Source organism: Cryptomeria japonica, chromosome 3 (assembly GCF_030272615.1).
Source record: "Cryptomeria japonica chromosome 3, Sugi_1.0, whole genome shotgun sequence".
NCBI lineage: Eukaryota > Viridiplantae > Streptophyta > Pinopsida > Cupressales > Cupressaceae > Cryptomeria > Cryptomeria japonica.
Genome location: NC_081407.1, coordinates 632409908 through 632434578, shown reverse-complemented (window position 1 = coordinate 632434578; position 24671 = coordinate 632409908). Strand labels below are relative to the sequence as shown.

General features: G+C 34.0%; 1 protein-coding gene across 1 annotated transcript; it reads left to right on the top strand.

Moving 5' to 3' along the window:
• Window positions 1–11116: 11116 nt before the first annotated feature.
• Window positions 11117–13778, top strand: LOC131072069 (endoglucanase 1). Its single transcript, XM_058008095.2, has 8 exons — window positions 11117–11547; window positions 11640–11846; window positions 11936–12136; window positions 12457–12549; window positions 12623–12784; window positions 12876–12987; window positions 13070–13233; window positions 13321–13778. Exons 1-8 carry the CDS (start codon window positions 11290–11292, stop codon window positions 13642–13644), a joined length of 1521 nt encoding a protein of 506 aa, XP_057864078.2. The 5' UTR covers window positions 11117–11289; the 3' UTR covers window positions 13645–13778.
• Window positions 13779–24671: the final 10893 nt, after the last annotated feature.

The window sequence follows — 24671 nt, the reverse complement described above, 5'->3', positions numbered from 1 at the left end:
GGAGCAGTTAGCAGACATATTCACCAAGCCTCTACCAAAGGCTATATTTACCCATTTGAGAGGTGAATTAGGGGTGCTACCCCTTCAAGAGATGAACTGAAAATATGTGCTCCACATCAGTTAGGTATGGCAGTGTCCAATATTTTCAGGATTGATGTGTTGAAGGATGCTACTCCTCAGGGGAGCAACATAAGGGAACAGGAAGTTTGTGCCTCCACTTTGGCATTATTGTTAAAGGGGGAGAAGAAGTGAAGCAGAGAAGATATCTGCAGTATTGGGAGAGAAGGTATGAAGCGGACATATATCTTTGTATATTGCCATCAATGCCAAAGGGGGAGATTGTTGGCATATGTGAACCAGTATGAAGACATGATGACATTGTATGTTGTCATTGATGTCAATATGCTGAAGAGTGAACCGATATATAGAAGTAAGCAACTGGCAAGAGAACCGGTATGATACTAAGAGCTAGTATATGAGAGAACTGGTATAACATTGTGAACCGATATATGTGAAAAGGTGAACCAGCATGTTGGTATGAGAATTGGTTTATGGAAGTTTTGCATGACTACCGGTTGGTAGTCTCAACCTCAGGGTTTCCGGTTGAGGTGTTCCAAGCCTCTGTGACTCAACCGATGACATTGTGTGATGATTTAGAATTGTAATGAAGATCCGATCATGTTGCCACGTCATCTTGAGCGCGTGAAGGATCTTGCATGAAGGAGTTTGATCCTATCTACCTCGGGAATATGCGAAGTCTCTGTAAACGGTGGAGAATGCATGATGGGTTACAAGTCGCCATGAAAGTGGTAAAGAATGAATGATGGAGAATGTTTTGAGATATGTTCAAGACTTTTGTATTCAATGCAATGTGTTCAATGGTCAGGATTGAACCATTTGAATTACGTAACCTAAATGTTTTAGGGTTTAGGGTTTATGCTACTAACCTATCTGTTTCCTATAAGGTCGATGTTGTGCTTCTTTCTGAGGTTGTTGGCAAATGGTATGTGTGTATGTAAGTGCAGAGATACATGATTCTTGCCAGACCAGATGAGATAAGAGGATTGATTCTTGCATAATGTGTGTGTATAAGGAAGGAACTTAAGCGGATCTGCATTAGGCATTGAGTGCTATTATCAGATCATTGTAATACTTGTTGATCTTTAACAACTTCAACAGTTGGAAAATCCCTTAACTGAGTAGCCTTAACCAGCTTGTTGTAAATCCTTTAACAGGGTGACTCAAACTCATTGAGTTCTTAAAATCCTCTAACAAGGTAACCACTAACAGGGTTTAACCCTTAACCGGGTATTTAGCCATCCCTTAACCAGGTGATCTCTAACAAGATCGGTTCCTAGTAGAACCTGTTGTACCAATCTCTAACCGGACTAGGCTCCTAACAAAGTGGACTTCTAAAGAGTTCAAAAGCATCTTGTGGGTATTCATCCCCATAGTGGTTTTTCCCAGTTGGGTTTCCACGTGAAAAAGCTGTGTGTCATGTGTAATATTTTTCATGTGATGATTTAAGTGATTTATGTCTGAAGGTAAATCATGCTAAGCTAGCTGTTATTATATTTCTGATGATAGATTACCTATTCATGCATAAGGGTGAAATGGAAGTGTAGTATTAAGCAGAGTGGAAAGTTAAGTGATTAACAGGTTAATGCTTGTCACAGTCATTCTTATCTTTACTGGTTGCACTCTGTTTCAGACCGGTGTTACTGTCTGTCAGACATTTGCAGTGTTTGCAATCAAACTGGTTTGGGAAAAGAATTTTGTGCCTGTATTAATTCACCCCCTGCCCCCTCTCAGTATCGGTTAGGTACTTATTATTCATCATTGAGTTATCAATATCTTCATATCTTGAGTGGATGGCTCTCAACTTTTTCCTCCAAGTTTAGGTTTACCTGATTTTAGAAAAGAAAAAGTGTCAACTTATACCCCCCTTTTTGCACACCATCTTGGTGCACTTACTCTGACCCCTTAGGACCACATATGACCCCTTAGGACACTATGTGATCCTATATGGTCATATCGGGTCATATGGTTCATATGGTCGGTCACATGTGATCCTATACATTTTCATTTTTATTTTGAAAGGTTTTGGTTTTGGTTTATCTACATTTTGGTTTTGGCTTTTGTTTTTTAACAATCTTTTAGTTTCGTTTTTGTTGTCGTTTTGGTTTTGGTTTTCATTTTGAATTTTGTTTTGATTTTGGATTTTGTTTTGGTTTCATTTTGGTTTTGGTTTCAATTTTTGTTTTCGTTTCAAGGTTTTCAACATTTTATTTTCATTCATTAACCATGAAAAAATAATTCTATAAAAAAATTACTTTCATTAAAACCTAGATTAACATTTTTTTAAAGACCTAATTAATCAATTCAAGAAAAAAATCTTTTCATAATCAATTCAAAAACAAATTAAACTAAAAAAAAAATTAACTATGAAAAATTGAAACAAATTAAGAGAGGGCATACTTGGAAGGCTTGTTGGTGGCTTGCTGGACGACTCTGATCGGGATCTCGTTTAGAAAAATGAAATGGGACCCATTTTTCTTTTTAAATTATATTATTCAAAACGAGATCCTGTTTCGAGCTTTAGGCTTGGGATCCCAAGACCCACGGAAACTTGTTTTTTTTTTGGCTTGGGACCCCATGCCAAGATAGGATCCCGTTTTGACTCCTTTGTACTCAGCTCGATTTTCACTTTTTTTTCTAAGTGTAAAACTTCCACATTAAGTGGACACAACTTCTTGCGCTTATCCTTATACTTTAAGTTATATTTCATGTATATATTGGCAGGATGTTTGAGAGTGGTTTCACATCTCTACGAGTTATAATACAGATTCTAGATTTTAGAAGATCTTATAAATTATGACGTAATAGGACCTATAATTTCATAATACAACCTATTATGTCATAATAAGTCTCATTGTGACATAATAGGTCCTAATATGTCATAATAGGTCCTATTGTTACATAATAGGTCATATTGTGTCATAATAGGTCCTATTATTGCATAAGACCCCTCAAAAGGACCTATTATGACATTATACCTTTTAATAGGACCTATTCTCACTTAAGACCCCTTAGTAGGACCTATTATGACATAATAGGATCGATTATCACAAAATAGGACCTATTATGTCATAATAGGTCATATAATGTCATAAGAGCCCTTAAGAGGACATGTCATGTCATAATAGGTCCTATTATGTCATAAGACCCCTTAAGAGGATGTATTATGACATTATACCCCTTAGTAGGACTATTGAAGGGTATTATGTCATAATAGGACTGATTATGACATAATAGGACCTATGATGACATAATAGGTCATATTATGTCATCATAGGTCCTATTATGACATCAATGGTCATATTATGTCATAAAAGCCCTTAAGAGGACCTATTATGACTTTATACCCCTTAGTAGGACTTGTTAAGGGGTATTATGTCATAACAGGACCTATTGTGACATAATAAGACATATAATGTCATAATACGACCTATTATGTCATAATAGGTCTCATTGTGACATAGTAGGTCCTTTTGTGTCATAATAGGTCCTATTATCTCATAATACCCCTTAAGAGGACCTATTATGACATTATGCCTCTTACTAGGACCTATTATGACATAAGACCCCTTAGTAGGACCTCCTATGACATAATAGGATCGATTATCACATAATAGGACCTATTATGTCATATAGGTCCTATAATGTCATAAGACCCCTTAAGAGAACCTGTCATGTCATAATTGGTCCTATTATGCTATAAGACCCCTTAAGAGGACCTATTATAACATTAGGCCCCTTAGTAGGACCTGTTAAAGGGTATTATGTCATAAAAGGACCAATTATGACATAATAGGATCTATGATGATGTAATAGGTCCTATTATGTCATCGTAGGTGCTATTATAACATCATACGTCATATTATGTCATAAAACCCCTTAAGAGGACCTATTATAACTTTATACCCCTTACTAGGACATGTTAAGGGGTATTATGTCATAATAGGACCTATTGTGACATAATAGGACCTATAATGTCATAATACAACCTATTATGTCACAATAGGTCCCATTGTGACATAATAGGTCCTATTAAAAAATAATATGACTTATTATGTCATAATAGGTCCTATTATGACTTAAGACCCCTTAGTAGCACCTATTATGACATATGTAGAGAAAGATAAGTTAGTTGGAAGAGAGAGATTGTACGTTTAGAGAGAGTTGAGGGGTATGATGTCATAACAAGACCTATTATGACATAACAGGACCTATTATGATATAATAGGTCATATTATATCATAATAGGTCCTGTTATGTCATAATAGGTCCTGTTATGTCATAATAGGTCATATTGTGACATAATATGACCTATTATGTCATAATACAACCTATTATGTCATAATAGCTCCTATTATGTCATAAGACCCCTTAAGAGGACCTATTATGGCATTATACCTCTTACTAGGACCTATTATGACATAAGACCCCTCAGTAAGACCTATTATGACATAATAGGATCAATTATCACATAATAGGACCTATTATGTCATAGTAGGTCCTATTATGTCATAAGACCCCTTAAGAGGACCTATTATGACATTCTGCCTCTTACTAGGACCTATTATGGCATAAGACGAGCCTTAGTAGGACCTATTATGACATAATAGGATTGGTTATCATATAATAGGTCCTATAATGTCATAAGACCCCTTAAGAGGACCTGTCATGTCATAATAGGTCCTATTATGTCATAAGACCCCTTAAGAGGACATATTATGACATAATAGGATCTATGATGATGTAATAGGTTCTATTATGTCATCATAGGTCCTATTATGACATCATAGGTCATATTATGTCATAAAACCCCCTAAAAGGACCTATTATGACTTTATACCCCTTATTACGGCTTGTTAAGGGGTATTATGTCATAATAGGACATATTGTGACATAATAGCACCTATAATGTCATAATATGACTTATTATGTCCTAATAGGTCTCATTGTGACATAATAGGTCCTACTATGACATAATACGACCTATTATGTCATAATACAACCTATTATGTCATAATACGACCTATTATGTCATGAGACCCCTTAAGAGGACCTATTATGACATTATACCTCTTACTAGGACCTATTATGACATAAGACCCCTTAGTAGGACCTATTATGACATTATACCTCTTACTAGGACCTATTATGACATAAGACCCCTTAGTAGGACCTATTATGACATATGTAGAGAAAGATAAGTTGGTTGGGAGAGAGAGATGGTACTTTTAGAGAGAGTTAAGGGGTATTCATCATAACAGGACCTATTGTGTCATAATACGACCTATTATGTCATAATAGGTCACATTGTGACATAATAGGACCTATAATGTCATAATACGACCTACTATGTCATAATAGTTTATATTGTAACCTAATAGGACCTATTGTGACATAATACGTCCTATTATGTCATAATAGGTCCTATTATGTCATAGTAGGTCCTATTGTGACATAATACAACCTATTATGTCATAATAGTGTCCTATTATGTCATAAGACCCCTTAAGAGGACCTATTATGACATAAGACCCCTTAGTAGGATCTATTATGACATAATAAGATCAATTATCACATAATAGGACCTATTATGTCATAATATGTTCTATAATGTTATAAGACCCCTAAAAAGGACCTATTATGACATTATACCCCTTAGTAGGACCTGTTAAAGGGTATTATGTCATAATAGGACTAATAATGACATAATAAGATCTATGATGATGTAATAGGTCCTATTATGTCATCATAGGTCTTATTATGACATCATAGGTCATATTATGTCATAAAACCCCTTAAGAGGACCTATTATGACTTTATACCCCTTACTAGGACTTGTTAAGGGGTATTATGTCATAATAGGACCTATTGTGACATAATAGGACCTATAATGTCATAATGCGACCTATTATGTCATCATAGGTCCCATTGTGACATAATATGACCTATTATGTCAAAATAGGTCCTATTATGTCATAATACATCCTATTATGTCATAAGACCCCTTAAGAGGACCTATTAAGACATTATACCTCTTACTAGGACCTATTATGACATAAGACCCCTTAGTAGGATCTATTATGACATATGTAAAGAAAGATAAGTTAGTTGGGAGAGAGAGATGGTACGTTAAGAGAGAGTTAGAGATGTATATATAGAGAAATATAGGTAGGTAGGGGGTAAGGGGAGGTGTATAGATATAGCAAAGATAAAGAGTAAAGAGTCAAGGATGTGAGAGAGAGGTAGAGACATAGTTTTAGATTTTGGGAGAGAGGGGACAAAGTTAGATGGAAAGGAAAAAAAAGACAAAGAGAAATGTGAATTATATATAAATTTTATATTTCATGTATATATAGCTTGCATTTTCTATTAAAAAAAAAAAATTTAAAAAAGGAAACAGGATCCCGTTTTAAAACGGGATCCCGTTTTTTTTTAAATGGGATCCCGTTTTGTTTTTGAAACGGGATCCCGTTTCTTAGATCTAGGCTCGGGATCCTGAAGCTAAACGGGATCTCGTTTCAAATTTTGGCTCAGGATCCCGTTTCATTTCTCATGCACTCCGTGAGATTTGCCATTTTTTTCTAAGTGTAAAACTTCCACACTAAGTGGACACAACTTTGTGCACTTACCCTTAGTGTTGTAGAGGAATAATATTGATGATGTTATTTATGGAGGTAATTATATGAAATTATTATTATGAAAGTTTAATTAGTAATTAGAAGTGAAAGGGATGATATTGTGTCATTCAATTATATGAGAATGCATATAATGTTAAAATTCCCTTCAATGATTTTAGTTCATTGATTATTATATACGCATGAACAAGTACACTTGATGTGGGAATGTTTGAGCGACTACATGTATAAGGCATCGACTCCAATTCGCTCCACAAGTTTGAGCATGCCTGCATTCCCTGATGGTGGTTAACAAGAGATAGCACACTTGTTAAAATACCTTGAGCCAAAACCTATGCCCCTTGATTAAGGCAATTTTTTTTTATTGCACTATTTTAGTTCTTTTATTATTTTGAGCCCCGACTACCACAATTGATAGCTTTTAGATACCCATTCTTCATGTTGAGTCAACCCATAATGACTATTTGTGCATATTCAGTCAATTTTGATATGTCATCATCTTATTGCATGCATTAATGGTAATTCAATAGTTATATGATAAATATGTCTTATAAGTATTTGATTTATCGAGGTATGAATGATGAATCATGGGGGTCTTTCAGGAGTTTACTTGATAATTAGATTTTAGATTGGTTTTTATATTTTGCAATTGAGCTCAGTTGCTAAATACTTAGTGTAATTTTCAAGTCTTCTCTCAAAACCCTCTTCATGGCTAGTTTGGAATTGTTGAGATCTAGAATTTCTTAGGTAGAATTTTATGGGTATGGTGTTGATAGTTTTTATTTGAGGAGGTTATTTTATTGTTTAAATTTTGAGGCTATTGATGGAGAATATGGATTGCAATTCATTAACAAAGTTTCTCTCCAAGTTGAGGTAGGAGACTTAACCTTATTCTTGTCTTTTAATTTCATTTCTTGAATTCTTACAATGTATTTTAATGTGGATTTGAAAGCTTCTAGAGAAATGAAACCCAATCTTTATGTGTCTAATGGATTGCTTGGTTGTTTTGATTGTGGGTTTTGGAAATCAATGTGAAAATAGAGTTTTCATGGGATAATGTTGCCCAACTCTCCTTGATCTTTGTATGGGATTTGTAATTGTTCTTTTAGAATTTATTAAGGTATTCCTCAAATGGGTTGGTCTCTAATTTGACTTCCCATACCTTGAGTTTGTCGAATTTGATTCCCTAGTTAGTTTTTTGAAGCAGAATCATGCAACTACTTCCAAATTCACACATCTACTTATAGAATCATGCATCTACTAATTGAATTACACATATGCTAAATGAATTATGCATTTTATATTTGAATTATGAATTTTCCTTTAGGATTATGCAATTGGTTGTCCTAATCCAACTTTTGGGATTTTGACCTTCTTCATGGGTTCAATGAGTTGTTCTGCCTACTTGTCTTGGTGTGTGGGTCCAATTGGCATGGGGTATGATGAATTGTGATTTTAAGGAATTCTTCCATGAGATGTCAAAGAGAATTTCATTTATACTTTTTAATTGAGATCAATCTAGGATTGAATTCTTGACTCGAAGACCCAAAGGTTGCTCCTTATGTAATGGCCTTGTTATGTATTGGGTACAAGATCTCTTGTGATGTTATTATGATGATTAGTATGTGTATCTATGCATTCTTCTTATTCATGCATGAGATCTGCGTATGTGGTGTTATAGTATATTGATTTACATTGAGGTTTTAGATGTTGCTTCACCTATGCCTTCTCTAGTGAAATGAGTTAATGGCTCTAGATATGAGAAAATGTTATGAGTACTTGAGTACTTATGGATATCTTGAATAGATGCCTTTTATCTTCTTATATGATTATATTTTATTATGGAATTAAGTGGATTTGAACATTCTCTTAGTAGTATGACGAATTGAGTATGTCTTGCATATGGATTAAATGGCATTGTATAAAAGAGATATTTGATTTTATTGATCATATGAAAAGCAAATCATTGCATTATTTTTTTAATTTTGGATTCCTAATTCAATTGAATGGATAAACCTTAGGACTAGATACAGAGTGAGTCATGGGAGTGTCTCTCATTGGATGTTGGGGCCCAAAGTGGCCGCCACAATAGCCCAATGGAGAGTGAAAGTAAGACAAGTGATAACATAATAATAAACTTGGGATATGATAAAAAATTAATGAAAGATATTTGGTTGTCACTTGCCCGCCTCCAGTGCTAGTATGAAACTAAGAATGTATTGGTAGGGCCTAGCCATTCATAGGGCGTTTATCTGGTATAACTAAGTCTCCTCATCCATATGCGAGGACTACGTGGTTGTGTGTGTTCCCATCCTTCGAGCACACATGATGACACTCTCTGCATTTAGCATTGTACTATCTAGGTCCTAATAGTTGAGTGACACCCTATGGATTTACTATTGCTTAATCTTTTGATTACCTCATTATGATATATGTTGCATGGTGAATTTGGTGTTTCTCTTGTGGGTGCCTCGTTGTCCTTATTGTTGTTGACTAAGGATGCTTCCTTGCTCTTGTGGTGTTTCACTTATTGATGCTCAAGCACCCTCTCTCTTACTTGATTGTTTCTCTTTGATGTGAGTGATACATTATTGGCATTTCCATCTTGTTGTGGCTTTATGACTCTTGTTGAGTTGATATCTTCATGTTGAGCATTTACTCCATGTTTGGCTCTTGTGTAAGCCTTTTGCTTCCTCTGTATACTTGTATGACTATCTAGGTTGTGTGACTATCTCCACGAGCACGGTGGGGTGGACTTGAGGGTACCACATGGTCGGGTGGATTTTTTAACCACTATTGGGGATCGAAGGACTTTGTTCATGACTGCTTGGATGGATTTTACCTCCCTCCTCAACACTAGATTCTTCTAATATTCTCTCTCTCTCTCTCTCTCTCTCTCTCTCTCTCTCTCTCTAGATGTAATCATTTGTATTTTGGGACATGTATTGTATCCTTGATCATGTAGATATCAAACACTCCAGTTGGAGATGGATGTAATCATCGTCATATGTATTAGTATTGTTTTTTGTGCATCAGTTGTGGGGTCGTGCACAAAGTATGATCTCTTATACTTCTCTACTCTTTATGTATCACAATGTTATCATAAGAACATTTCAATTGGTGTTTTAAAATGAACATAGATGTGTTTGGATTAGTGTTGAAGGTTGCTTTAATAGCCATCTCCTAGTGGGTCATGAGATATTGATCCAGTCTTGGATGTGTTGCTAAGGTAGCGTCATTAGCGAACCCTTAAAGGTGACTTGAGTTATCTTCGATGGAGCTCCAAAAGTTTAGTCTTCCGCATGTGCATAATTGGTTAATTGTTAGTTGAATTTATCTTGAGGTAGAGCAGTATATGTTATGCATGTTGACACTTAAATCCTCTAAAGTTCCTTGATGGGGTATTATACTTTCAAAATGATAAGAAGGATGTTAGTAGTTAGGCATTAATAGACAATGTCTCTCGTGTGTTTTGGCTGGCCCTACATGGTCTAATATTGCTGGTCTAGATTTACTTTTATAATAATGTTTCTTGTTCGCTAACATAGACTCTCCGTAAATTGTATTTTTTTTTATACTCTGATATATATAAAAATTGAATAATTGTCATATCACACCTATATGAAGAATTTTAAGATAGAGAGCTTTAATTACATGCACATGATGTTGCCACGCGCCCCAACTAAAAGTCAAGATGCTTCAATATAAGTTTAGATCTAACAAGAAACAACCATGATTAGCTAGTATTCCATTCTTGCAAAAAATCATTTCATCACGGCCATGAACAATCAAGAGATCACGAGAGCGACTACTGAGAAGGTAGATGTGGGTGGGCTATCAGTCCTGTAACTAAGGTACGAATCTCGTGCTCATGGATGATCCAAGCACGGGCAAAGTTAATGGAGTAGTTTTGTAGGGGGTCACACACAATGTCTTTTATACTTATCTCCGTGAATACAATTTGTCCGTAAATCACGAATATATTTAAATCAATCACTTCGATGTGAAAAGGAATCTCCTTGTACGAGCACCTCTTTTCTCTTTAGCGTGGGATCCATGGGCCCATCGACGCACATTTTTCAGCATAGATGTTTGGCATATCCAGAACCATTAATCGTCTTTGGACCCTGCTTTCAATAAAGCATATTGCTGACTCCAATTTAGATAGATTTCCGTGGATAAAAAGGAAAAATTCGGCTTTACCATCTTGTTTTCTTACAAGGTAAAGCCGATAATTGGACCCACAATTGTGCCACTTTCAGTCACATCAGAAAATTACCGTGCCCGCCCTGGATCTTCTTTCAAGCAAATCAGTCGTAGATTGACAGCGTCCCCACTTGTGCCGTTTGTCTGTTAAAAAAATATGTATTTCTACGGTTTAGTGGCCTTCACGAAAACGCTCCTTAACATGCGGAAATGGACTAGAAATCATCCCTTGGTCCACCATCCACATTCCCATACGCCGATGGCGCCCTAATTCTCCATTCTCCATCATTAACTTTATCTTCATTCAGTTTTCTATAAATCCCCCACATACTCAAAGGATTCCACCACCAAGCCCAAGTGTCAAGAAAAAATGACGACTTCAATGGAAAGTGGAAGTTGCATTGTGGTCATAATGTGCTTGGTTTTTGCAATCACAGCTGAAGCTAACTACTTCAATAATATGCGTTATGTATATGCTCGGCGAGGCTCTTCTTTGTCTCATAACTACAGAGATGCTCTCACTAAATCTCTTCTATTCTTCGAAGGCCAACGTTCTGGGAAACTTCCTACTGATCAGAGAATGAGATGGAGAGGAGATTCGGGCCTTTCTGATGGATCTGCTGAAAGGGTACGTTCAAATTCTTCAAATGCTCAAGCCCACGAAGGATTTGATAGTTTTAATGGTCTTTATATAGTTTACTGTGACTATTGCTATGACAGGTGGATTTGACAGGGGGATATTACGACGCAGGAGACAATGTGAAATTTGGGCTGCCAATGGCATTCACTACCACAATGCTGTCGTGGAGTGTTTTGGAGTTTGGTGGGCGGATGGGTGACGATCTCCCACATGCAAGGAATGCCATTCGTTGGGCCGCAGACTACTTGCTCAAAGCCACTGCTCATCCAGATACTATATATGTACAGGTATTAAAGTGAAGTTTAAGTTTGAAAATTTGTTTTACTTGTGTTACAGTGATTATGAAGTTTATTGTAATGGGTTTTTGATAAAAAAGGTCGGGGATCCAAACTTGGATCACAAATGCTGGGAGCGACCCGAAGACATGGACACACCTCGTAATGTTTACAAAGTAGATGCTCAAAATCCAGGCTCTGATGTTGCTTCTGAAACCGCTGCTGCTCTTGCTGCCGCCTCCATGGTTTTCAGATCCACAGACCGCCCTTATTCTCAGCTTCTTCTCCAAACTGCAATGCGGGTAAAGCAACCGTAACTATTATTAGTGATACATTGTTATATACAGATTGTATACTTTGAGCATATTTTCATAAAATGTACGTACGTGATGATTAACTCCGAAAAAGTTATTCTCTATAATCTTCGTGATGATTAACTCCCAACAAGTTATTCTCTACAATCATCTTGGGTATGGATATTAGTTTTCCGCAGTTCATGTAGTATTCAAGAAAATTAGGTAATTGATTCCAAAAGCAACCATTTGGATACTACTTACCTCTTTTACTTCTTCTAGTGCTCTCTGTGACAAATGACAATGGGATGATCTGTGTGGGTGGCCAGGTTTTCGAATTTGCTGACAAGTACAGAGGCGCTTATAGTGATTCTCTACAGTCTGACGTTTGCCCATTTTACTGCTCATATTCTGGATATCATGTAAGTATTGCCTGCCATAAACCTTCAAAGTAGCAAAGGAATAGAATAGAGCTGATATTCAGTTAATGTGCAGGACGAATTACTTTGGGGAGCAGCATGGTTACAGAAAGCCACGGCGAATGAATCCTATCTGAACTATATTCAAATTAATGGCCATACTCTGGGGGCTGATGATAATGTCAATATATTCAGCTGGGACGATAAGCATGCAGGAACTAAAGTCCTCCTTGCAAAGGTGAAGAAGCTCAAAAAGTCTGCCATTTTTGTCAAGCTTTTCCTTGTGATTAGTGTAAGTACTTAACTCTTTATGTTTCATCTTTGCCTAGGCATTTCTGCTCAGAAACATTAACTCCCTTGAGGAATACAAGGGGCATGCAGACAACTTCATCTGCTCTCTCTTGCCAGGAGCACCAACTTCGCAAACCCAATACACTCCAGGTTACATATCGACCACTAAATTCTATGAATAGCAGATTAGAATTCCTTAAAAAAGTTTCTAACTTAACAAGGCTTGGTGCAGGTGGGCTTATATACAAAATGAGCCAAAGCAATTTACAGTACGTGACGTCCACATCTTTTCTTCTATTCACATATGCAAAGTACTTGAGCGTTTCTAAGCAAGTAGTCCGGTGCGGGAACATTGTAGCAACTCCTGCCCGAATCAGGACTATTGCAAAGAGACAGGTATTCTAATGACCCATATCTTTGGATTTCATTGAATCCTGGAACAAAGTATATGACACTGGTTTTTTCCATTTTATAATACCACAGGTTGACTACATTTTGGGAGACAACCCGCTACGAATGTCATACATGGTGGGCTACGGTGCCAAGTTCCCACAGCACATTCATCACAGAGGATCTTCGCTGCCATCCATTTATCACCATCCTAAAATCATAGCATGCAATGATGGGTTTGAAGCACTGTATAGCAACGCTCCCAACCCAAACACTCTGGTAGGAGCGATTGTCGGCGGCCCTGACAATAATGACCACTTCTCAGATGAACGGAGTGATTATTCCCAGTCTGAACCAACAACTTACATCAACGCTCCCTTAGTTGGTTCTCTTGCTTATTTAGCACATCTTTCTTAGTTCTTCTATACGTAGTATGCCTCTTTGTAGACTGTACATGTGTAGGTTCTGGGGAATGGTTTATGTATTTTCTTATGCTTTTAACTTACCAAGCACAAAGAAGAATTTAAATGAACATTTTCGAGCCTTGCGAATTGTGTCCCTCTCTTGTGAAACATGCTTTTTGTGGGATCCTGAATAACCTATTTCCAATAATTTATCTCCAACTAACATGCTTTAAACCTTTATTTGCGGACGCCACCTGTCATAAAAAAAACCGTGCAGTACACCTCAGATACAATCAAAAAAAATAAAGCAAACAGTATCGCATATTATAATAACAATGAACTAAAATATCATGTGTCAAGAATGATTCAAAAGCATGGATGCACGAACAAAGTACATGCTTAAATAGTTAGGTGCACCAATTAAAAATTAAAAAGCATCTTGCTAGGGGAGAACGTTTGTTATCAATAATAAAATATTAAAAATATTTTAATAAAAATTTGAATGGAATTCTTTATGTTGTTTAATTTAATGGTTTAATAGTTCATAGTAACTTAACTTTTTATTTCATTTAGATGAAATTTTTAAAATTTTCAGTTGGACAATTTTTTATTTTTTATTTTCTATTGGGGAGTATTATTTTAATTTTCATAGGTTTTTTCTACATTATTAAGTTTACATAGATCAATAGAATAAAACTGATTAAATGATTGGATTTTTGAGGTGTTGTCATTGTTGTACAAGAGAGTTGCATTTTCTATTTTTAAACTACTTGATGGTCTCTCCATATTAGTTTGACTTAGCACCTCCACCCTCTTGTTGAGTATATAAACACTCACTACCTAAAATATATTTCACTATTTCTCTGGGTAGTTTCTCTTTGTGAACTCTTAATACAATATTGTCATCTCAATGTTTACACATCTCTCAACAATTTAATCTTTTATTATATTATTTATTTATAATTTCATAACTTATTTTAATCTTGGATTATACATTTAATTAAAATTTTTAATATGGTATCAAATTTTAATTTCAATGTTTTATATATTGCAAATTTATAAGAGATTATAATTTTTCATATGATCTTGGAAATTATAATACTCTTTCATTATGTATTTTAATTATCTAATTATTTTTTTATATTGCATACGTAGTATGGTTATATCTAAGTTGTAGCTTTTTTAGTTATATTGATAAAAAAAAATGTTGTTTTCTCAATATCTTGGAAGTTTAAAAATTTTCACCTGATTTGGAGATCATACGATAAAGTAGAAAGTAAGGGGTCAAAGCTTAGATATGGCAAATAATTTTCAAGAGAACTACTTAAGACTAAAAGGACTTCACCATTGCTAAGAATATTTGAAACAAAAAAAATGCTATAAAGATTGTATTACTTATGGACACACTTACTATAATGTACTATACATTAAAAATTTCATATATATATATATATATATATATATATAAAATGTAACATCAAATGTTGAGTGCAAAGAGCTCTAATACTTGTCCCCTACAAAATTCAACAAGCAAACATGACAATAAATTTTAATATGTTCATTGCATAAATTCTACCCCTATGACCACTCACACATCTCCTTCTAGCAACTCAAACATCATTCTTTAATAGACCATAACTTACACTATAGATCTCTACTTTGTAAAAATATAAAAGACGCCATTGAAAGCCTATTGAAGAGCATGACATGGCCCCCATAAATAATTTTTAAAAATTTGGATAAGTCTACTTTATTCCTAACGTCCACTATAGTAAACATAAAGGTTTCATAATACCTATATTTAACATATATTAAATCTATGCTTTGATTTTCGAATCCCTTTTTAAGCTGTAATGCTTTTAACGTACTTAAGATATACTTATAATGATAAATCCACGATTTCTTTATCCTAAACTACCTTATGAGCTTAATTGTTTAAGAACTTCCACAATGACCAAATTATAGAAATGGCTGAAATCCGTATTGACATTAAGTCTTTTAAGTAGTAATGTTGTAACATCAAACTTGTACGCATATACGACATGGTGTAAACAATGTAGGGTAATCATGCATGTGTTCGAAGACATGCGAAGCTGAGAGATCAATTACTTAAAAACCAGCATACGATTCTCTTGTTTTTGGGAGCTTTAATTCCTATCTTGAATAGGCCAAGACTAAGATGGTAATATAGCGGTGTGCCTACAGGCCTACAGGCAAACGGCATCAATATTGGACAAGGCGCTCTCATAATATGAATTGAAGCTCCTACCATTTGAATTTAATCTCTGCGAACCTTACAAAACTTGGAAAAGGAAAAGCATGGCAAAAATGTGAGAGAGATACCAGTGAGCAATTCATGTACATCCATTTGTTCTTCACAGCATTTCCTTCATGTCGGGTGCGACTTTGTAAACCATTTAGGGCACCGTTCTCTTCATGTTGGATATGAGGCTCACAGGAATTCTCTCTTCCTGCATTTCGTAGCTCCTCCAGGATTGGGTTTTCATTTCTGGAGAGTGCATAATTCGGTGAAAGTATATAGCATAATGAATGTATTGAGAAATATAACGAGGCAAAGACATCAAAACTGATTCCGATTATAATAAATCTTTCCAATCTATATTTTAAAAAGAAGACATTTCATCGTAGAAATTGTGATACAAGGAACAGAGGAGTCGATACTTACTCCTCTTTGACGGTGGCTTATTAAACATCAAACCTCTTCAATCGCCGCTTCGCATTCCTCAACTTTCTTTGCATAACCCTTCACGTTTGGGAACGCTTCAGCATAATTTGTAGAAAACAGGAATAATTTTATTGCCAGTTTTGGGCATAAACGATATAAGCTCGCCCAAACACCAAGGGGATTCTGCATATCTGGGTGAAAGTAAAGGCAATATACAGGAAAGAAGATTCCATGGCCTTGGCTTCAAGATTGGATTTTGCTTCTGCATTGATTCCTTTGCCTTAAGAGATCCAATGGATATCACTGAAAATCAATATTATATAGCACAGGAACAATTGGCTTGCCAGTATTTAGCTTAAACGATAGCTTGGCCAAACACCAAGGGGTAACATAAATTTTATTAATTACAGAATGTGGTTCAAAATGTTAAATATTATAATATAAATTGTGAAAATCTGATAATACAAACCCATCAACATAATGACTTCCGCATATGACAAATTCGTCAGAACGCGTATAAGGACCGCGTACAAACTTATTTACGCGCTTGTCATTTTAAAAAATTAAATTTTATTTAAACTTCATTAATGAATAGCATATTTCTTTTGACTAAAACATCCCATCATTTCATTGCCGTGTTAAGCAAGCATCAAAAGGTCTTCCCGGCGAAAGGACAATGCAACCTTGGAAAAGAAAAAAGCTTTCTTACGCGTAAACATGACATTGGCTGCATTAGAGAGATTCAAGCCGAAATTGCGGAGACAATTTCGGAGAAAATTATATTGGAATATGAAAATTAAGTATTTAATACTAAATGTTTGAGATTTTTTTTAATTTATATATTTTATAAAAGATATAATTAAATTATTTAATCTATATTGTAATAATTATTTTATTTTTAATTAATTTTTTTGTGTAAATAGTATGTATGTATTAATATTATTAATTTAAAAATTTAAATAATTAAAAAATATTAATATTTTTATAATATAAATATTAATAATTAGTTAAATAATTTGTAAATAAGTATTTTTATTAATCATTTTATGTGGGTATAAAAATGATTTTTTGAGGTCTTATTTCGTAAGTGAAAATATGCTTAGATAAATTTGTTGTAGATAATATAAATATCTATTAAACTCTTCGTGAGAATATGCTACATGAAAGGGTAAAAAAAAAACAAGAATAATAGATAGTGATGCATTATATTTAATCTTTATCTATCACATATATTAGAGTTTAGTTAATTGCTTAAATGTTAGACTTTTGCACTAAGACCTTTCCACAATATAGTTTATTGGTAATAATAATCTTATTTTAGACATCTCGTCATTTTCTCTAGTTATTTACAGAAAATGTTATTTCCTTAGAGAAAAAACATATATTTCTTACAAGTTTATTTGGATGAAAAATGCATGTATTTAAAAAACTAATATTTCGTGTAAGATATCCTTTGCTAAGAAACTTCTAAAAATATATATAGTTAGAAAATTCATCTAAGAAATGTATTTAAATGGGCCTTTTTTTTCTTTTTATTCATACTTTTTTTTTTGACACCCACTAAACATTCTCAATACCATCAATTCTACACAAATTTTAGGTATTAAAATCAATATCTTTATTACAAATTATATATTCATGTCTTAAAGATATAATAGATACATAGATGAGTATAACATAAATACATGTAAATTTTAAGTGAAGTACATGTTAGGAATAAAATTGCAAAGAAATATGAAATAAAATGAATCAAATTTAAAACATAAAATGACACAAAATATAGAGACAAATATGCATGGTTCACCAAAAATGGGTTATGTTTATGAACAAACAATCAGTCCCCTTTTTTATAATCTAACAAAATGAAGGACAACTTACAACACATTTTTTGTAACATCCTTTTTCTAGCTATTAAAATCTTAAAAAATAATACAATTGTAATATAATTCCCACATAAAAAGATTGTCTTCTAAAAAGAAAAAAACCAACATAATCTTTACCATCAAATTTATGATCTAATAATGAAAAATCCAAATTTACAATAAAAAAATATATATAATGTGATTTTTAGAGGCGAACCTCTCAATTCCTTTCTAAGACATGCAGCCCTTGAATGAAATACTAAGGAGATCATCCCATGAACCGCATAAGGGGATTGACCTAGGTATACCCTGGTATTAGTTCCTCCAATTTATGTACTATTCAAAAGATTATTTTTAGAATCAACCGTATGCCGATAGTGATCCAGATGCATGCTTTCAACATATTTTCATAACTTGTGCTTATGGATGATTAAATCCAACTAGTTGTTCTCTATAATCTTCGTTAGTTTTTCACTATCCATATAGTATTTAAAAGATTATTTTTGAAGTAACTGTGTGATTTTTTATCGAAGTCCCAGATCACAAATTCTTCATCAGAATATATATATCATCTTCCTGATAAAAGTTCATTCATTATGATCTGAAACAAAAAAATACACACGACTAATTTTAGAAACAATCTTGGTTTCTCTTCACTGTTCCTTGTGACAATCCTAGTCATGTGTGGCCAGGTTTTCGAGTTTGCTGACAAATACAGAGGCGCTTATAGTTAATCTCTACAGTCTGACCACTGTCCATTTTACTAATATTCACCTAATATGCAGGAAGAATTACTTTGGAGAGTAGCATGGTGCACAGAGCTACGGGCAAATGAAACTTACCTGAAGTACATTGAAGTCAATGGCCATACTTTGGGTGCTGAGGATAATGTCAATATATTCAGCTGGGACGTCAAGCATGCAGGACCTAAAGTCCCTCTGGCAAAGGTGACGAAGCTCAAAATATCTGCCATTTTTTTAGCCTTTTTCTTCTAATCAATGTATGTACTTAACTCTTATGTTTCCTCTTTTGCCTAGGCATTTCTGCTCAGAAGCGTTCACTCCCTTCAGGAATACAACTTCATCTGCGATTCTGCTCTCTCTTGAAAACTTCGCAAACCCAATACACTCCAGGTTTCTAATTTAACAACGCTTGGTGGCAGTTGGTGCAGGTGGGCTTATTTACAAAATGAACCGAAGCAATTCAAAGTACGAGTAGTCCACATCTTTTCTTCTCTTCACATATGCAAAGTACTTGAGCGTTTATAAGCAAGTAGTCCGGTGCGGGAACATTGCAGCAACTCCTTCCAGAATAAGGGCTATTGCAAAGAGACAAGTATATATATAACTCAAAACATTGGATTTCATTCAATCCTGGAATAAAGTATGTGACCTTGATTTTCTTCATTTTATAATACCACAGGTTGACTATGTTTTGGGAAACAACCACTACGAATGTCATACATAGTGGGCTACGGTGCCAAGTTCCCACAGCACATTCATCACAGAGGATCTTCGTTGCCGTCCATTTATCACCATCCTAAAATGATAGCATGCAACGATGGGTTTGAAGCACTGTATAGTAACGCTCCCAACCCAAATACTCCAATGGGAGCGCTTGTTGGAGGCCCTGACAATAATGACCACTTCTCAGATGAACGGAGTGATTATTCCCAGTCTAAACCAATAACTTATATCAACGCTCCCTTAGTTGGTTCTCTTGCTTATTTAGCACATCTATCATAGCTTTTCTATACGTAGTATGTCTCTTTGCAAAATGTATATGTTTTAAGGTTTGGGAAATCTTCTTTGTATTTTCTTATGCTTTTAATTTACCATGCACAAAGAAGAATTTAAATTAACTTTTTCGAGCCTTGCGAATTGTGTCCCTCTCTTGGGAAACATGCTTTTTGTGGGATCATGAATAACCTATTTCCAATAAAGATTTATCTCAAAGTAACATGCTTTAAACCTTTATTCGCGGACGCCTGTCATAAAACAATCCATACAATATACCTCAGCTATTAAAGAAAAAATAAAAGCAAACAGTATTGCATAATATATTAACAATGACCTAAAATATCACTCTGTTAAGAATGATTCAATAGCAGGGATGATCGAACAGAGTACATGCTTAAATAGATTGGTGCAGCAACTAAAATTTTAAATAAAAAAGCATCTTGCTAGGGGAGAAAGGTTAGTTGTTAACAGTCAGACGGTTGTTAATTAAAATTTAGAATGGAATTATTTATATTATTCGTTTAATGGTTAAATATTTTATAGTAATTTAATATTTTTCTTATATCAAAAAACTGTACTAATTTTTCTATTTTTTATTAGATAGATTTTCATTTTCATTTTAAGACTTCTCTATATTTGTTTAGGTTTTCTTAAAGTAATAAAATGAAATTGATTAAATGATTGAATTTTTGAGGTGTTGTCATACTACAAGAAAGCTAATTTGTTATTTTTATACTAGTTGATGGTCATTCCATATTAGTTGGACATGCCACCGCACCCTCTTTTTGAGTCTATAAACACTCACTACCTAGAATATATTTTCACTATTCTTTAAGTAGCTTGTCTTTGTGAACTCTTAAAGCAATCTTGTCATCTTGATATTTACACATTTCTCAAAAAATTTAATTTGTATTTATATTGTTTATTTATAGTTTCATACCTTATTTCTCTCTAAAATGTTCATGGATTATGACATTATTTAAGGTTTTTTAAGTGTACTAAATTTTTATTTTCAAAATTTTGTGGACTAAAAATTTATAAGAGATTAGAGAATTTTGCAAGATCTTGTAAAATCTAATTCTCTTTCATTATGTGTTTTAATTATCTAATTTATTGTTCTATATTGTATATGTATTCTAGTCATATCTAAGTGATTGTGGATTTTTTAGTTACATTGGTAATGTTTTTAGTTGTTCTATTAGTGTCTTGGAAGTTCAAAAAAATTGAAATTGGTTGTCATATCACTTGATTTGGAGATCATATTGTTAGAGTATTCGGGTATTTACTTGATTAATTAAACAATATTTGTTTAATTATTTAAGTTCCCTTTATCTCTTTTACACTTAAGCTAACTTTAGGTGCATAATAATTAATTCTTTTATTAATTATTATGTGCAAGCCTTAGGTTTTCCCTTTTAGGGTTTCTTGACCTATCAAAGGTTGAGTTCATTCTTTTCATTGTATGAAGAAGAAGATCTTTTACAATAATTTTTTGGAAAATTGGAGCTCTCATCTTTTGAGAATATTTTTCCTGTGTTTTGTGAGTTCTTCAGATTATTGCTTCATTGCTTCTCCTTGTAACAGGTTTTTCAGCTTGCAGAAGATCTTCAGGCTCCTGTGGTGTTGTATTTATCAACTCTAATATGGTATCAGAGCTTCAGATCTGCAGTTATCTATTCTTGTTTTGAGAATTTTTGCATTGGAAGCAGATCTGGGGTTTCAAGCAAATTTTTTTCGGGCAACCCTACGACAGTGTAATTCTCTCCGTCTATCTCTGCCTCCGCAACCTCCGTGACACCTCCTGGGTTCCCTTCGGGCAACCCCTCGGTCAGTCGTCCCTCGGCAAGCTGCTTTAGCCTACGCCTTCGTTCTATATGCTGTCTGAGATTCAATGTGGTTTGTGACACTTCCCATTCATCACTTTGTATCTTTTTATTTTTGTCCTTATTTAGTCTATTGGGCGTAAGTCACTTCCGTACATAGTAAACACACGCCATGTACAAAAAAAAACTTTTTATTATTTTTATTTTTATTTTGCCTTTCGGCCACGATTTATATCAACAGTGTGTCGAGATTATTCCAGGGTTCAATTTCCCTTTCGCCTCTTGTCATCACCCTCTGCATCCCACGACGATTGTTCCCTTTGCGCGTCATCGACCTCTATGTTAATCTCACCGACGGGTGGCCCATCGTGTCCGTGCGCCATCCGTGTCTTCCGTTCCCAAGTTCGTCTAGGCAACGGTGCCAAATGTTTACCCTCTCGGGTGAATAACTTAAGGCACACAGATAAAACACATAATGCAGAATAATAATGTCATAGATACCAGATGCATATATCAGATGTTATTCCATTCATAAGTGTCCTTTTACAAGTTACATTCATTTCAGTAGCTATTCTAGGTTTTAGCTTCTCCCTAAGTCTAGCTTAAGGGGGGGTGTTAGAGTATTCGGGTATTTACTTGATTAATTAAAGAATATTTGTTTAATTATTTAAGTTCCCTTTATCTCTTTTACACTTAAGCTAACTTTAGGTGCATAATAATTAATTCTTTTATTAATTATTATGTGCAAGCCTAGGGTTTTCCCTTTTAGGGTTTCTTGACCTATTAAAGGTTGAGTTCATTCTTTTCATTATATGAAGAAGAAGATCTTTTACAATACTTTTTTGGAAAATTGGAGCTCTCATCTTTTGAGAATATTTTTCCTGTGTTTTGTGAGTTCTTCAGATTATTGCTTCATTGCTTCTCCTTGTAATAGGTTTTTCAGCTTGCAGAAGATCTCCAGGCTCCTGTGGTGTTGTATTTTTCAACTCCAATACATATGATATAGTAGAAAATAAGGGTTCTAAGCTTAGATGGGGCAAATAAATTTCTAGTGAGGCATTTTAGGCTAAAAGGACTTCACCATTGCATCTAAAAAATCCAAAAACTCTTATTTTGATATGAAACTTATTTAGTTTCAGTGTTATGAGTATTTGAGGTAAAAAAATTTAGAAAGGTTGTATTGCTTACTAGCACACTTACTAATGTATTATATTTTAAAAAATTCAAAAAAAATATATTCTCGCAATTAATTTAAATATTTTCTCCCAACTTGACCCAAACTATTCAAATTTTGCTTCTACATTGATTGCTACTAAAATGTACCCTATGATCACCAAGACAATATCTTCTATTGAGGAATTCAAGAATGAACTCACAAAAAGATAAGACAAGTTAAATTAGATGGGGACTAGAAACCCTTGTAAGTCTCATGTCTTGACTACAATTAAGACATTAAAGATAAATTCAAACAAACATAATAAGATATAGAATAATCAAAGAGACAAGAAACAAAATCATAAAGTAGCAACCTCTAATTTAACGTTTGAAATCTCTCTCTTAAATGGAAAAAAAGATTAAGTGTGCCTTTTTTTTAAAAGAAATATGATCATGATGAAAATAACTAAAAAATCAAATACTTCATCTCAGTAATATTTTAAAAAAAAACAAAAAAAATAGTAGAGTAGTAGATATAGCAAAGTAGGATTCATGGGAGAAACAGAGCATTTGATACTTACTCCTAGTCGACATTGTGGCTTATTAAATATGAAACCCCTTGCAGAGCCGCTTTCAGTTACTTGACCTTCTTTGTATAACCGTGAGCAACAAGCATTAAAATGTGTTCCCGCCAAAAGGACAATGCAACCCTGGAAAAGCCAAAAGCTTTCTTACGTGTAAACAGGACATTGGGGGCATTAAAAGATTGGAGCTGAAATTGCTGAGACATTTCGGACAAGAAGATTATTGCAAAATGAAAATTTAAGTATTTAATTTGAGATTTAAAAATATATATATATATATTTTGTATAGAAGTTATAATTAAATTATTTTATTTATTAAAATAAGTTTTATTATTATAACTATAACTATTTTATTTATTAAAATAAGTTTTATTATTCGAAGATTAAAAATATTAATAATTATATTTAATTTTATCTATTGTATATATTACAGTTTAGTTAGTTGTTTAATTATTGGACATTTGTATTAAGGTCTTTCCACAATATAATTATTGTAGAATCTAAAATTACTTTGTCTCTTCTGAGCCAACTAATTAATCAAATAAAATAGCAAAGAACATACTATAACAACTATAATCAAATTGCAGAAATATAACAAACACAAATCAGAATAAAAACAGAGTGGGCTGTTTTTTAAACAGTACACAAATTCTCTTTTACTGCTTGGTAGAGTTAAACCACTGGATACAGAAACATTAATTAGTAGCTCATGATCAATTTCAAGAATTATATCATCATTCAAAACAGATTTTGTCTTCTCAACATGGCCTTTTTGATGACCATAAACTCCCCCTTCATCAAAAATTACATCTCTTGAGACAATAAGCTTGTTAGTGATAGGATTATACAATCTATAAGCCTTACTTTTCTCACTATACTCAATAAAAATACATGATTCACTCTTTGCATCTAACTTTTGTCTATTCTGATCAGGTACATGCATGTAAGCCAAAAAACCAAAAACTTTGAAATGATTAACATTAGGCCTTTTCCCATACCAAGCTTCATAAGGAGTCATCTTTTCTAGTGCACTGGTGGGGCTACGGTTGAGGATGTACATTGTTGTAGCAACCACATCTCCCCAATAAGTATTGCTCAATCCTTTGGTTTGTAACATGCACCTTGCCATTTCTACCATAGTACGATTCTTTCTTTCAACTACCCCATTCTATTGAGGTGTGTATGAAGTTG